This window comes from Rhynchophorus ferrugineus, unplaced genomic scaffold (assembly GCF_030347505.1).
Source record: "Rhynchophorus ferrugineus isolate W39M unplaced genomic scaffold, kcgeb_rfMv2 rfM1, whole genome shotgun sequence".
Taxonomy (NCBI): domain Eukaryota; kingdom Metazoa; phylum Arthropoda; class Insecta; order Coleoptera; family Curculionidae; genus Rhynchophorus; species Rhynchophorus ferrugineus.
The window spans coordinates 71,831,282-71,843,523 of NW_027472580.1; the positions used below are offsets into that span (position 1 = coordinate 71,831,282).

Below are 12,242 nucleotides of genomic sequence, written 5' to 3' on the forward strand. Positions count from 1 at the left end.
CATCACACACCCTAAATTATGCATATGCATTCAATCTTATAAATAGAGTGCTGAATCTGAGTTGACCACTGACATATATGGTGAACGTCTAGACCAAGACAAAAGAGTTTTTGATGTCGAGAAATTCGAATCTAGTCTACAATCAAACGTTGAGACGTTTAAATTCTAAGTTGGGATCGGCAGAGTTTTTCAGGTTAATTCGTAATGCCTTAATTTTAGCCACTTTACATTTAAGCGAGTCTGAAGTTTATTTCTGATGGTATCGAAAATGTTGCGTGGATGTCTTTCCTATGGAGAAAATGGAGCATATAAATATCGAATAAGAGATGCTATGGAAGCCTCTGGTTCTGCAGTTTGTCGTCTTCTATTTTGACATTTAATGAACTTTGTTATAAAAAAGATTTATTTCATTAGTTCCGAAGTAAAGCCTAAACTCAGAGATTTGAAGATCGGCGCACAATGTCTATGCTAAAACTAGATTAAGGCTTTGGTGATACCTAGAAAGACAATATCTTTTTAAAAATTTAAAGGGGATGTTCCTCGAGACAGAAAGCAGGCTACAGGTCTACCACTAGTACGAAAGATCAAACTACATTTTTCATCATTCCCATTCACTAATGATCAGGGCACTTTCATCTTAGCCTTCAGATCCAAAAATCTTCTGAAATTAGCAATGTCACCATTAAAACCATTTAAAACAACAATATACTTACATTGTGTAATCAACCTTTTAATAAGTATATATTATATATTATTAATCCTATTACTGAATAGGCTTTTTTATTTTGAGAATGTCTTTATTCTTGTCTGTTAAACAACTTATCAAAATCCCAAACATTTATAATTAGTTTTAAAGTCCACCAAAGTAAGATATAAAAAATGTGGGGCTTAAATAACTAGACCTGACAATTCCCTTGATTGTATAATATAAAAAATAAAGTTAACTGGCTCTAATCAGTTAACTTAATTGCATTTAATATATAATAATGTAAATATGTAACTATAACTTCTGTAAACCAATATAAAGACCATTTTCTGGTCGAGCATTCACAGAAAACTTCCTCACTAGTTTAAGAGGAATTTGAGTTTTTTCTGTTGTAACCAATTTAAATGTTTTCAATATGTGAACAAAAATTGTTTTTATTTCCATCAAGGCAAACCTTGATCCCAAACATGCTCTTGGACCCTGACCAAATGGAAAATATTTATCTTGATGCTTTTGTTCTGTGCCGAATCGCTCTGGAATAAATTTTTCAGGATCGGGATAGTATTTTGGATCGTGATGAATTGCGTATAATGGAATTTGTATTGCTGTTCCTTTAGGTACTACTACTTTCTTTTCTCCTGGGTAAACTGGATCAATCACATATGTCTTAGTACATTCTCTACCTATAATGACAAAAGGAGGCCACTTTCTTAATACCTCTAAAATCGTGAATTGTTAATATAATAGTTAATATTTATTGAGCCTAGATAGATATATTTACTAACCACAAATTACCATATCCAAATATTTCATTTGCTTAATGACGTCATAGGTAATATTCCCATCATTTTCTTCAGAAATGTCTAAAATTTCTTTACGCAGTTTGTCTTGAATATCTTGATTAAGCGCTAACTCATAGCTAGTGAAGCTCATTACTGAAGAAACCGAGTCAAAACCGGCAAAGAAGAAAATAGCCGCTTGGGCAGTGATATCCTCAATGGTAAAGCTCTCTTTCTCTAAAAATGTAGCATATGTGAATAACTGATTTATATTTAGAATATATTTACAAGACATTTTGTTGTTAATTTCAATATATTATCAAAATCTAAAAAAACAGTTGTAAAGTTTTTAAAATTAATAATAAATTAAAATAATATTGATTGTTTTAAAAATATTTTATGGCTTAATTTTTATATACTATTGAAACACAAAATTACCTCCATTTTTTTTCCTGGCATCGATTAAATTTTGTAACATATCCGGACGATATATATTTTCCTTTTCTCTTGTTGATACTGTATCACTAATCAGAGCTGTAAAAAAATCGTTTACCTCTTTTCTGAACATTGTCATTTTAAACATCTGCAAAATAATTTTTATTGATCCTTTCTTGTTAACAACTAACTTAGTGGAGCATTTGAAATTAAAATTCATAAACTGCCAATATCAGAAGTTATTTTAATTTTAATTAAAAAAAATATCATACCTTATATAATGTTGGTAAATTTTGCCGAAGTAGGATTTTAAGAAATGACGTGAAACTGATATTCGCCAATTCACTTCCCATGCGAAAGAATTCGTTATTTCTATCATTTAAAGAATCAACTTTAACACCAAAGGATGTAGTGGCAATCACATCTATGGTATACCTGAAATAAAACAATTTTAAATTTTAAGTCGTTATTACTACCACTCTATTAGGCTGTTAATTTAGAATATGACTTATTGTAGTTGTTTTTTATGGGTTTATAGTTGTATGAACATATTATATTTATAATATAGTTATTAATATAGTATAATTGTTATATATGTAACGTGTTGAATTTTTGACTGAGCTTACTGGTAAGTTTACTTTAACGTAGATGGCTTTGAAATACCGTTTTCGGGAATTTCGTCCTAAGGGTGTTTACACTAACATTAAACCTTAAATAACCATTAAAGGCATCTATAAATATATTCGTGTATATTTGATTATTACTGATAACCACAATTTTTGATAAATTTTGGAAATCTTCTAAGAAATATGTGGGAAGTACATTAGTGAATCATAATTAAATGCAATGTAAAGCCAACAAATACACACATGCATTTTTTCAAATTTATTGTTTTGTATATGTAGCAACATTGTTTTGGAAAAAAAGATGCAGGTTACCTTGCAAAAGTTTCTTTTGCTTCAATTTCGATGATATCCCCAGGTTGATTCAAAAAATATTGAATAAAGTTTTCATCAGCTTCTGAAATCAATTTGTAGATAGTTTTCATGCGATTGCTAGTAAATGATGACGTTAACATCGATCGCATACTTTTCCAATCGTCTCCTGAAATCATTTAATATTCAAAAAATTCATAGTAAAAATCTTGTAGCAACTACCTTTCAACATTAATAAATTTTTTCCAAATAGCGGATCAGCTTTTGGCTCTACCATAGCAACATGATCAGTAAAATGATCAAAATCTTTAACAGTAACAGATTTTATCAATTCAGGATCGCGTATTATTAATTTAGGTTTTAAAAACTGATATATACCATAATATCTGCAAGAAATTGTTAACGTGTTTTAAGTATATAGTTTCCCTTTACCCATAAAATATTATTACTCTATGCTTTTACCTAACATCTTTCATTTCTTCATAATAATAAGAAGCATTTTCCGCTATATTCTTCAAACGAAAAATTAATGGCCAACTATCTCCAAAGAGAATCCATGGCCTTCCTTGTTTTACTCCTCTCTTTTTCCAGTAGGAATACGGTTTCGAATATAGAGTAGAATATAAGAAATAAATAAATAATATCACTATTAATATCAAATAGTATAACATGTTAAATTATTATTCACTTTTTTAATGAACGATATAATTATAAACAAAATATTTTTAGTCATTACTCAGAACTGCGGTTTATATTTGCATTATATGTTGCATTTTTCAATTACATTAATTTAATGAAATCATATTGTGCAATATAATATTACAAAATTGATAAGATAGGTGAAAAGAAAATTCAGTATTGAATAACACATATGTTATCACGTACAATAACATTGATCGAATTTCATTGATTTATCACATATAATTGTTTTTATCTGCTAATCATATATAATTAACCAAATATTTTGACGAATAAATAATTTTGATTTTGGGAATTCTTAGTGACAGATGTGACTCAAATTGTAACCTTAGTTCCTTAATAATAATTTTATTGAAGAATATATTTCCAAGTTTAAAAAGTATATTATTATTTAAACAGAAAATAAAGAAATATCTAGTTTGCAATGGATTGGAACAATCTCTATAACATGCATAGCGAAAATGAGTGTGACCCTAATGAAGGTGGGCCTTTACCGAGAAATAAGCTAGAAATGAATAGTGAAAATTTAGTTTTTCAACAATATGATTTATTTCCTTCAGCATTTCCTTTAATGGCAGGTATTCGAAGGCAAGGGAAGCTGTGTGACGTTGTTATAAAGGTAGTTATTTGTCGTTTAATGTATTTATCTTTTCACTTGTCTCGGCTATTCCCACATTTTGTACTTTATTTTCTTGTTCAGGTTGATGGACAACACTTTAGCGCTCATAAAATTGTTTTGGCTTCAACAATACCATATTTTCATGCTATGTTTATGAATGATATGGTGGAATCCAGAAAAATGGAAATTGAAATTAAAAGTATTGATGCTACGTAAGTTAATCTACAAAATATTTAAATTTTTTATCTATATATATCTCATATTATGTAATGTATGTTTTACCACTATTGATATGAAATCCAAAATTATCATGTAGCTTTGCCAAAAAAAAATAAAAATAATAAAAGTATTTTTTAGAGCTCTAGAAGCATTGGTAAATTTTGCATATACTGGAAAGGTTGTATTAGATAAAAATAATGTACAAAGCATTATGATAGGCGCCTCATATCTTCAGCTGACAAAAGTTCGTGATGCTTGTGCAAACTATTTATTACAAAGGTATAGTATTTTATTAACAAGTAGAGTATTTTCTAATGTAAATTTTAATTTGGTAGGATTCATCCACAGAATGCTCTAGGATTTCGTCATTTTGCTGAATCTTTAGGATCTTCAACTTTAGCCGATTCTGCTGAAAAATATATTGAATGGTATTTTCATGAAGTGTCTCAACATGAAGAATATCTTAGCCTGTCTCTTGCAGAGATTAAAAATTTGTTAAATAAAAATGATCTAAGAGTTGATAAGTGAGTATTATTGGGTCTTAGTTTCAATAGAATTTGCCACTCTTCTATCCAGTTTCAAAAATAAATTTTCTTGTTCTTTATATCAAACCATTATTATATTTGTATTGTTATTATCTTAAAATTATATTACTTTTTTGTTAGTGAGGAGCAAGTATTTGAAGCATGTATGAGATGGGTTAAACATGATATAGAAAAAAGAAAGGAATTCTTACCTGAATTACTATCGTTAGTTAGATTGCCTTTATTATCACCTCTCTATATAACAGACAGAGTCAGAAATGAGGAGCAGATCAGATACTCAATCCAGTGCAGGTAAAGAATGGCAAACACAATAAACAATTTTCAAAGTTCTATCATTTGTTAATATATTATTTTTAGAGATTTGGTAGATGAAGCTCTCACATTCCACTTAATACCAGAAAGAAGGGCTTTAATGGAGAGTTTCCGTACTGAACCCCGAATATGTGATATTAATGGATACATATTTGTTGTAGGTGGATTAAATAGACATGGTAAATATGTACTTATAATAAAATTTCATCATTATTCAAAAATTGTTCATCATTGAAGCAAAGTTATTAATATACCTATTAATATTTTTTACTTTTGTAAAATTGTACTAGTCTTTGCAAAAAAGGTGCTTATTGTGTTATGTAGGAGATTCATTATCGACTGTGGAATACTACGATCCAAAGTTAGAAATGTGGAAATTGGCTCCACCAATGTCAATGATGCGCTCTCGTTTAGGAGTGGCTGTTATCAAACGTAAATTATATGCTTTTGGGGGCTATAATGGACGAGATAGATTATCAAGCGTGGAAGTGTACGATGATATACAAAAAAAATGGAATATGGTAACACCGATGCTCTGTAAAAGAAGGTTTGCTTTTGCTTCTATTTCTATTAAGTTCTTTCAGTTTGGCAGTTAATTTGTTATCATAAATCAATTTATAGTGCCTTGGGAGCAACAGCCTTAGGCGATATAATTTATGTATGTGGTGGTTATGATGGAGTAACATCCTTAAATTCTGTTGAAAGATATCATCCCAGTACAAATTCTTGGTGTTCTCTAGCACCAATGAATAAGTCTAGAAGTGCAGGAGCTGTTATAGCTTGTTATGGTAAATAATATATACAAATATATACTGATTTATATACATACATATATTTTAGGCCATATATATGCTCTAGGAGGTCATGATGGGTTATCTATCTTTGATTCTGTAGAAAAATATAATCCTGCTACTAATACATGGACTGAAGCACCTCCAATGCTTACAAAAAGGTATACTAAGTGTGATATATATGTTTCGTACTATATTACTCAATGATATATACAATAAGGGCAACTTGTGGTGGGTTAATTTTATGGTATTAGTTTAGCATATTGTTACTTATTTAATCACTGATATGTAATCCCTATATCAAGTTATTTAGAGGCAATAACTTTTTTTGATGAATAAATGTCGACAAGTATATTTGCCCTATATGCAACAACCCCAAACCACATAAGATTCGCCAAGTGATAATGTATAACAAAAAGTCATCAATGGCCAGCGCTATAGAACAATAATGACAACACGTAATTCTAATAGGACGGCGCTATGTACTATACAGTTATGATGGTTGCTCTACGTATACATTAAGTTTTTTTTCGCAGACATTGTAGGAATTTCCTGGTCTATGCCGATAAGCCAGAATCGACGAATGCTCTTAAAATCAATAACCCAAATAGTCAGGCTTAAGGCCATAGTCGTGGAACAACTGAAAAAAGAATTTCATTAATAACTCATACTGATTGCTTCATTCACTTTCAACATCATCACGTCCTAATTGAAAAACCCTAACATAATATATTATTTATTTCTTATATGTGTCATGAATTTTCTAGGTGTAGATTAGGAGTAGCCATGCTTGGAGGAAAATTGTATGCATGTGGTGGTTATGACGGAAGTTCTTTCTTACAAACTGTGGAGATGTTTGATCCCATTACTAACAAGTAAGTCCTTATTATATAGTAAAATAATATTAAAGTGTTGAGTAAATTCTCTGTGATTTCTGTTTTTGTTGAAAAACCCTGTGTTCATTTCTATTTTTTATTTAAAAAAATTTGAAGTTGTATGATTGAAGTATAGTCGTTTTTAATGTGTCACAGAGTAATAGAGAGAAAACTCAGTAGGGGTCTCTGGAGAAAAGTTTCACTACGTCTAATATTCAGATGGTGTTATAATCCGCCATTCAAGTAATTTGATTGGTCAATTTAAGTCTCCATTATAGGGACCTATAAGAAAAGTATTTTGCTATGAAAACTTTTGATTGGCTCTTTGTTAAAGTTTGACATGTACGTTTCATTGGTTAATGACATTTCAAAGTATCTTAGTTAAGTAGTCTTAAGCTAATATATTTATTCAAATAATTACACAACATGTTTTTCCTTAATAAAATGAAGCCCCTCAAAGTAGTTATTAAATTTTTTAATTGATGACACTAACAAATTTTTTCTTACTTGAGCAATAAAATTTTGCACTATTTAAGTACCGAATCGCTTTGCATCAAAATTCTCCATGTATTGAACTTCAGTTAACCCTATCTTAAAATATTTGCAACTGTTGCAACTATCAAATAATTGACCCAATAATAAAAATATATTGCCGTTTGCATACCTTCTTTCGGGCGGAGATTACTTTCTAAAAATAAATATTTCAATGATTATTAATATGAATAAACTTACAATAACAAAACACACTGTAACGGTCATCACTTTATTATATATACTTAATCCAGTCAGTTTGGAGTTTTTAACATTATCAACCATTTTTTGAATGAAAACGATTCTGCATTTCTTTATTATCTATGCATTCGAGTACACACTGCTTAGATCGAGAATGCACTTGTAGTGTCATCTAGATATTAGACGTCACGAAAAATGTCTCCAAAATTATAAAGTTAAATCTCTATTTCTGTGTGTCAGACAAATTTCCTCATGTTTCCTAGGTCTATCCAGGAATCAATCCATTTTCTTATATTATTATAATGGAAGTGCAACTTAGCTTTGTGATAGTTTCGACGATTTTACCAGTGTAGAATGCAAAACGCTTTTTTTGGATTTTAAAGGGAATCTAAATTCCAGCATATGAGGCATACAATAACTTTAGTTTTGAATAATCAATATACACAATTGTTAAAAAATCTAACCTAAGTGTAAAATTCGACAAAATTAAATCACGCGTTGTAGCAAAAAGACCAACAATAACGAGTTGGCGTTCCTGAGCATTCAGAGCGAATTTCGTGGGAAAATTGAAAGTGCGCATGAGCAGAACTTAATTCGGCGAACATTCCTGATGAACAGGTTTCAAAATTAGTCCAAAGTCGTAGTGCGCATGAACCTTGCTTAGTTCCAGAGTTCGCCACAATGACTTTCAGCGCTTGGCGACGAACAGAACGCAGTTCCAGGAGCTGCGAATCGGCCAAGAACGTTTGAGCGAACGTGGGAAAAATTGGCGGGAATATGAATGACATATGTTTTCGTTTCGAAAAAATAACCTTGTTTTTGCTTGTAATTTCATTATTACTATAAAGATGTCTTTGAATGATAAATATGTGTTTTATATCTATTAATTAATAATAATACATATAATTATATAAAAACCTCATTAAAAACACGAAAAGTTAAAATATTTATATTTTACTTGCAGGAATATGAAATAACATTTAACTTTGATTTCTGTTTTGCAAATGGTAATTAAAAAAAACGTGTCAAAATTATGAATTGTTTTTCTTATTCTTCGTTGAAGGGAATTACATTTATTGATACTCGCCTTAGTAGAAAATTTTTGAAATAATATGGAAAAAGTATTTCACAACTTTGAGAGGAAACATGTTTAATAATAATGTCATATAAAATAATTATTAACAACATGAAAATATTAAGTTTGCCAACTAATTTTATTTAATTCCTTCTTAGCAAGTTTATTTTTTACTTTATAATTTGATAAGAGACTAGCATAATATCCTCTTGTAAGGATATATATATATATATATATATATATATATATATATATATATATATATATATCTTGCACTTGTCAGCTTTTATTTTTTCATACATAGCCATTGTGTCTGAAATAATTTAAACCCAGTTAACAAATATTTCACCCTCAAAATAGTAATAAAAAATATATAAAATACATCATGCAGTAAATACAAATTCATACCTGTTTATATAATTTCTGTCCTTATCATTGACAGTGGCCTGATGACTCCATTTATACATTTTGTGCCACTAAATAAAGGTAATATTCTTAATTTAAGGTTTTATTATGTATACCTCATAGTGAAATTTACACATAATTTATACAAATTCATACATTCTTTTCTCTTGGGACTGGATATATCTTCTGGTGATTTTGGATCATTTTGTAATCGTTACAGAATTGTAAATGTTTGAAATCTCTTCATGAATTAATAAATAGAATACTAAAGCCGTATAAACATAAGAGTTTTATGTTATATTCTTACCATAAACCTCAAACGAGTTGAATTTCAATATTATTCGTATTTTCTTCCTTATCATAACTTTTTTTATTATGTTACCGCCATACTCACAATAATTTGATACTATTAAAAAAACGATTAGACATATTATTTTAGCAATAAACATTGCTTTTTAGGAAGAGAACACTACACGTACAATCGAAAAATGATTCACAAGACATTTTATTTTGTAATGCCATTGTGAATAGTATGGTTATAAACAAAAGAATACAGGGTTCCGAACCAAACGATGAAAACCGTCAAATGATTTTTGGAGATCGAAACTTTCCGAACGAAGGACCGAACGCCCCACGAATTGATTTCGATCACCGCGAACGGAAAGTTTTTGGCGGAATCTTCGCGCAGTCCCCGAACGTTCGCTTCGTTCAACTCTGTACTCACTATAACCAACATCGTTCATTTGACACTCACTAAACTCGTTATATTACTGTAAAAATAGTTGTTAACAATTCTATGAAATGAGATACATTTCGAGCTGGGTGTTAAGTTCGTCAAATTTATAAATTATAAACGTGCTCTTGATAACGCTATTTCTTAAATAATTGCATAACAGTATGATTTAAATAACAAAGAAATTTTTTTTTCTATAGATGGGCATACGTTGCACCAATGAACGCGCAGAGAAGCCGGGTCGCCTTAACAGCAAATATGGGCAAACTATGGGCTGTTGGAGGTTATGATGGGATATCCAACCTGGTCACCGTTGAAGTATACGATCCGAAATTGAATGAATGGAAATATGCTGCAGATATGATTGCCCATGAAGGTGGCGTCGGATTAGGGGTTATCTCTGTTCCATAAACACTACTTAACATAACGTTCGAGTATATAATAATTTATACTTTAACGGTACGATTTGGTTGTTGGAATTTAAAAGGATCTCTGTTTTGAAATATAAACCTCCAATTAACATTATTTCAAGGTAAAGAAGAATCGAATAAAGGATTTTGATTTGCTGTTCTGCAAAAGTACTAGCATTTTAATCAAAATACAAAAAGACTGGATTTTGCCATTTGTGTTTATCTAAATACTTATGAATATATTTATTTATGCTATAAAAATTGAAATGAGTGATATGAGAGTTTCAGAACGGGCTCTCAGAATTAATTTATAAGAGTGAAGAGTAAAATGTACAAAGCACATATATAACTTCTTTTATTGTGATGTGCAACAAGTGAAGAAAATGTACTTTTAAACAATAAATACGACTTTGTTAGCAACATGTGTTTTATTTTGTTTTATGACAACAGATTTATTAAAATAGTGAATTAGTTAACTTGGCAACCGAAGTTGTCAAGGCTACATGTTCCAGTACTGTAGTGGTAATCGCGGGTTTGAATGCCTATAATACTCTATAAGATATTATTTTGTTTGTAATTACCCATAGGCAACAGCGTAAAAAATATAAGGGTAGTTTTTTTTATTCTGGCCTGAAACCAGGCGGTGGAATGCATGATGATGCATACCTGGTCGCGGAGACTTGCCCTGGAGTGACGAGTTGGACCGGATTATTTGAGACTGCCTTACAAATATGGGCTTACAAATACATTAAACTGAAACCGCCTCATAGTCGACCCCTGTGTGTTACTACTGCTACTGCATTAAATTTGGGGATATCGCACCCACTAATCGGGCAGCCGTTATTGGTCACCAGGACCCGGCGAAATAACAGACAGTGAAACTTGAGTTAACACACGACTGGATACTGCCGTATGGGGGCAAAAGTTATAACTGCAGCGACGGATAAGGTCGTTTCAGCCTAAAAAAGGGGAGGTTAGCGGTGACGTGGTGCTAAGTTCCCAGCTCGCGAACAAGCGCGTTTTCAGAAGAACTTGAGCTGAGTTGTTTGTGGAAGGATTGAGATATGAAGTGCTTGATTTCTGGAGTGTCAGTTATCCTGTGAATTTGATTATATCTGACAAACCATGGAGAGTTCAAGATTCTGCTGAGGAGCTTATTTTGGAAAACTTGAAACCGTTTCACCTGGTTGGGTGTAACAAACTTAAAGTAAACATTAGATCCGTAGAGGAGTATGGACCGAATTAACATCTTGTAAAATAAGCATTTAATGGAGATGCTGCTAGAAGGGCAGATCAGAGAAGATAGCAGGTTTGCTATCCCTGAACCTTTCTGAATTTGGGAATGCCAACCGAACTGTCGGTCGTGTGCAACCTAGGTACGTGACGTTATGCTGCCATGGAATTGTTGCGGTGTCGATCTTAAGTTTCGAAACGGACAGTGCGCAAGCCTTCTTATGGAAAATGATGGCCTGGGTTTTCAGGGGTTTAATTTACAACCTACAGAATTTGTTAACATTCTTGAATGATAACTTCGACCCTGGAGGCTGTGAAGAAAGCAATGTCATCAGCAATGTTCTCAGATTTGAAATAAAGATGTTAAATAAGGCTGAGGCCTGCATCAATTTGTTTTCGACTAGAAAGTGTTTTCTTGATCTAGACTTGGAAAGATCTGTCCGATAGATAGGGCATGCTGAAAGCGCTTAGGTATTCTGGGATGTCCAATCGCACGAATGTTTTGATCAAATCGTCGTACCAAACCTTGTGGAAAGCTTTGGTTAGGTCCAGGAGGACTGCTCCAAGCTTTTTACTTTGGTCAAAAGCGTGATGGATGTGTGCGACCTGAAGGAAGGATAAATAGTGAGCGCGAAAGCCGAATTGTTCGTCAGGAATGATGTTGTATTCCTTAGTGAAATAATTGATAGCGTAGAGTATTCCCTCCCGGCAAGCTTCGAAATGACACTGAGAAGGCTGA

The 12,242-nt window shown here is 31.5% G+C and overlaps 2 protein-coding genes across 3 annotated transcripts; one reads left to right on the forward strand and one right to left on the reverse strand.

Annotated features, from left to right (window-relative positions):
* Positions 1-776: 776 nt before the first annotated feature.
* On the reverse strand, positions 777-3,871 carry LOC143199647 (cytochrome P450 9e2). Its single transcript, XM_076409609.1, has 7 exons — positions 3,318-3,871; positions 3,078-3,241; positions 2,859-3,024; positions 2,193-2,355; positions 1,924-2,068; positions 1,492-1,722; positions 777-1,425 (listed from the first exon to the last, which is right to left on the reverse strand). Exons 1-7 carry the CDS (start codon positions 3,524-3,526, stop codon positions 1,001-1,003), a joined length of 1,503 nt encoding a protein of 500 aa, XP_076265724.1. The 5' UTR covers positions 3,527-3,871; the 3' UTR covers positions 777-1,000.
* KLHL18 (Kelch like family member 18) lies at positions 3,671-10,690 on the forward strand. 2 transcript variants are annotated; one of them, XM_076409592.1, is made up of 11 exons: positions 3,671-4,173; positions 4,255-4,385; positions 4,531-4,671; positions 4,728-4,916; positions 5,058-5,228; positions 5,295-5,428; positions 5,574-5,796; positions 5,871-6,037; positions 6,090-6,201; positions 6,808-6,915; positions 10,061-10,690. In XM_076409592.1, the coding sequence occupies exons 1-11, from the start codon at positions 3,979-3,981 to the stop codon at positions 10,269-10,271; spliced, it is 1,782 nt and encodes a 593-aa protein (XP_076265707.1). In that variant the 5' UTR covers positions 3,671-3,978; the 3' UTR covers positions 10,272-10,690. The 2 variants fall into 2 exon arrangements, 1 of the variants encoding a protein (XP_076265707.1); XR_013006516.1 differs by having other exon boundaries at positions 3,672-4,173; positions 6,090-6,522; positions 6,577-6,915.
* Positions 10,691-12,242: the final 1,552 nt, after the last annotated feature.

Excerpts from the sequence above, each read along its gene's own strand:
- LOC143199647 (XM_076409609.1), bottom strand. The coding sequence starts at position 3,526 with ATGTTATACTATTTGATATTAATAGTGATATTATTTATTTATTTCTTA. Across the intron at positions 2,356-2,858 it reads GCAAAAGAAACTTTTGCAAG|GTATACCATAGATGTGATTG; the intron begins GTAACCTGCATC and ends GTTTTATTTCAG. Across the intron at positions 1,723-1,923 it reads TGCCAGGAAAAAAAATGGAG|AGAAAGAGAGCTTTACCATT; the intron begins GTAATTTTGTGT and ends CTACATTTTTAG.
- KLHL18 (XM_076409592.1), top strand. The coding sequence starts at position 3,979 with ATGGATTGGAACAATCTCTATAACATGCATAGCGAAAATGAGTGTGAC. Across the intron at positions 4,917-5,057 it reads AATGATCTAAGAGTTGATAA|TGAGGAGCAAGTATTTGAAG; the intron begins GTGAGTATTATT and ends CTTTTTTGTTAG. Across the intron at positions 6,038-6,089 it reads AGCTGTTATAGCTTGTTATG|GCCATATATATGCTCTAGGA; the intron begins GTAAATAATATA and ends CATATATTTTAG.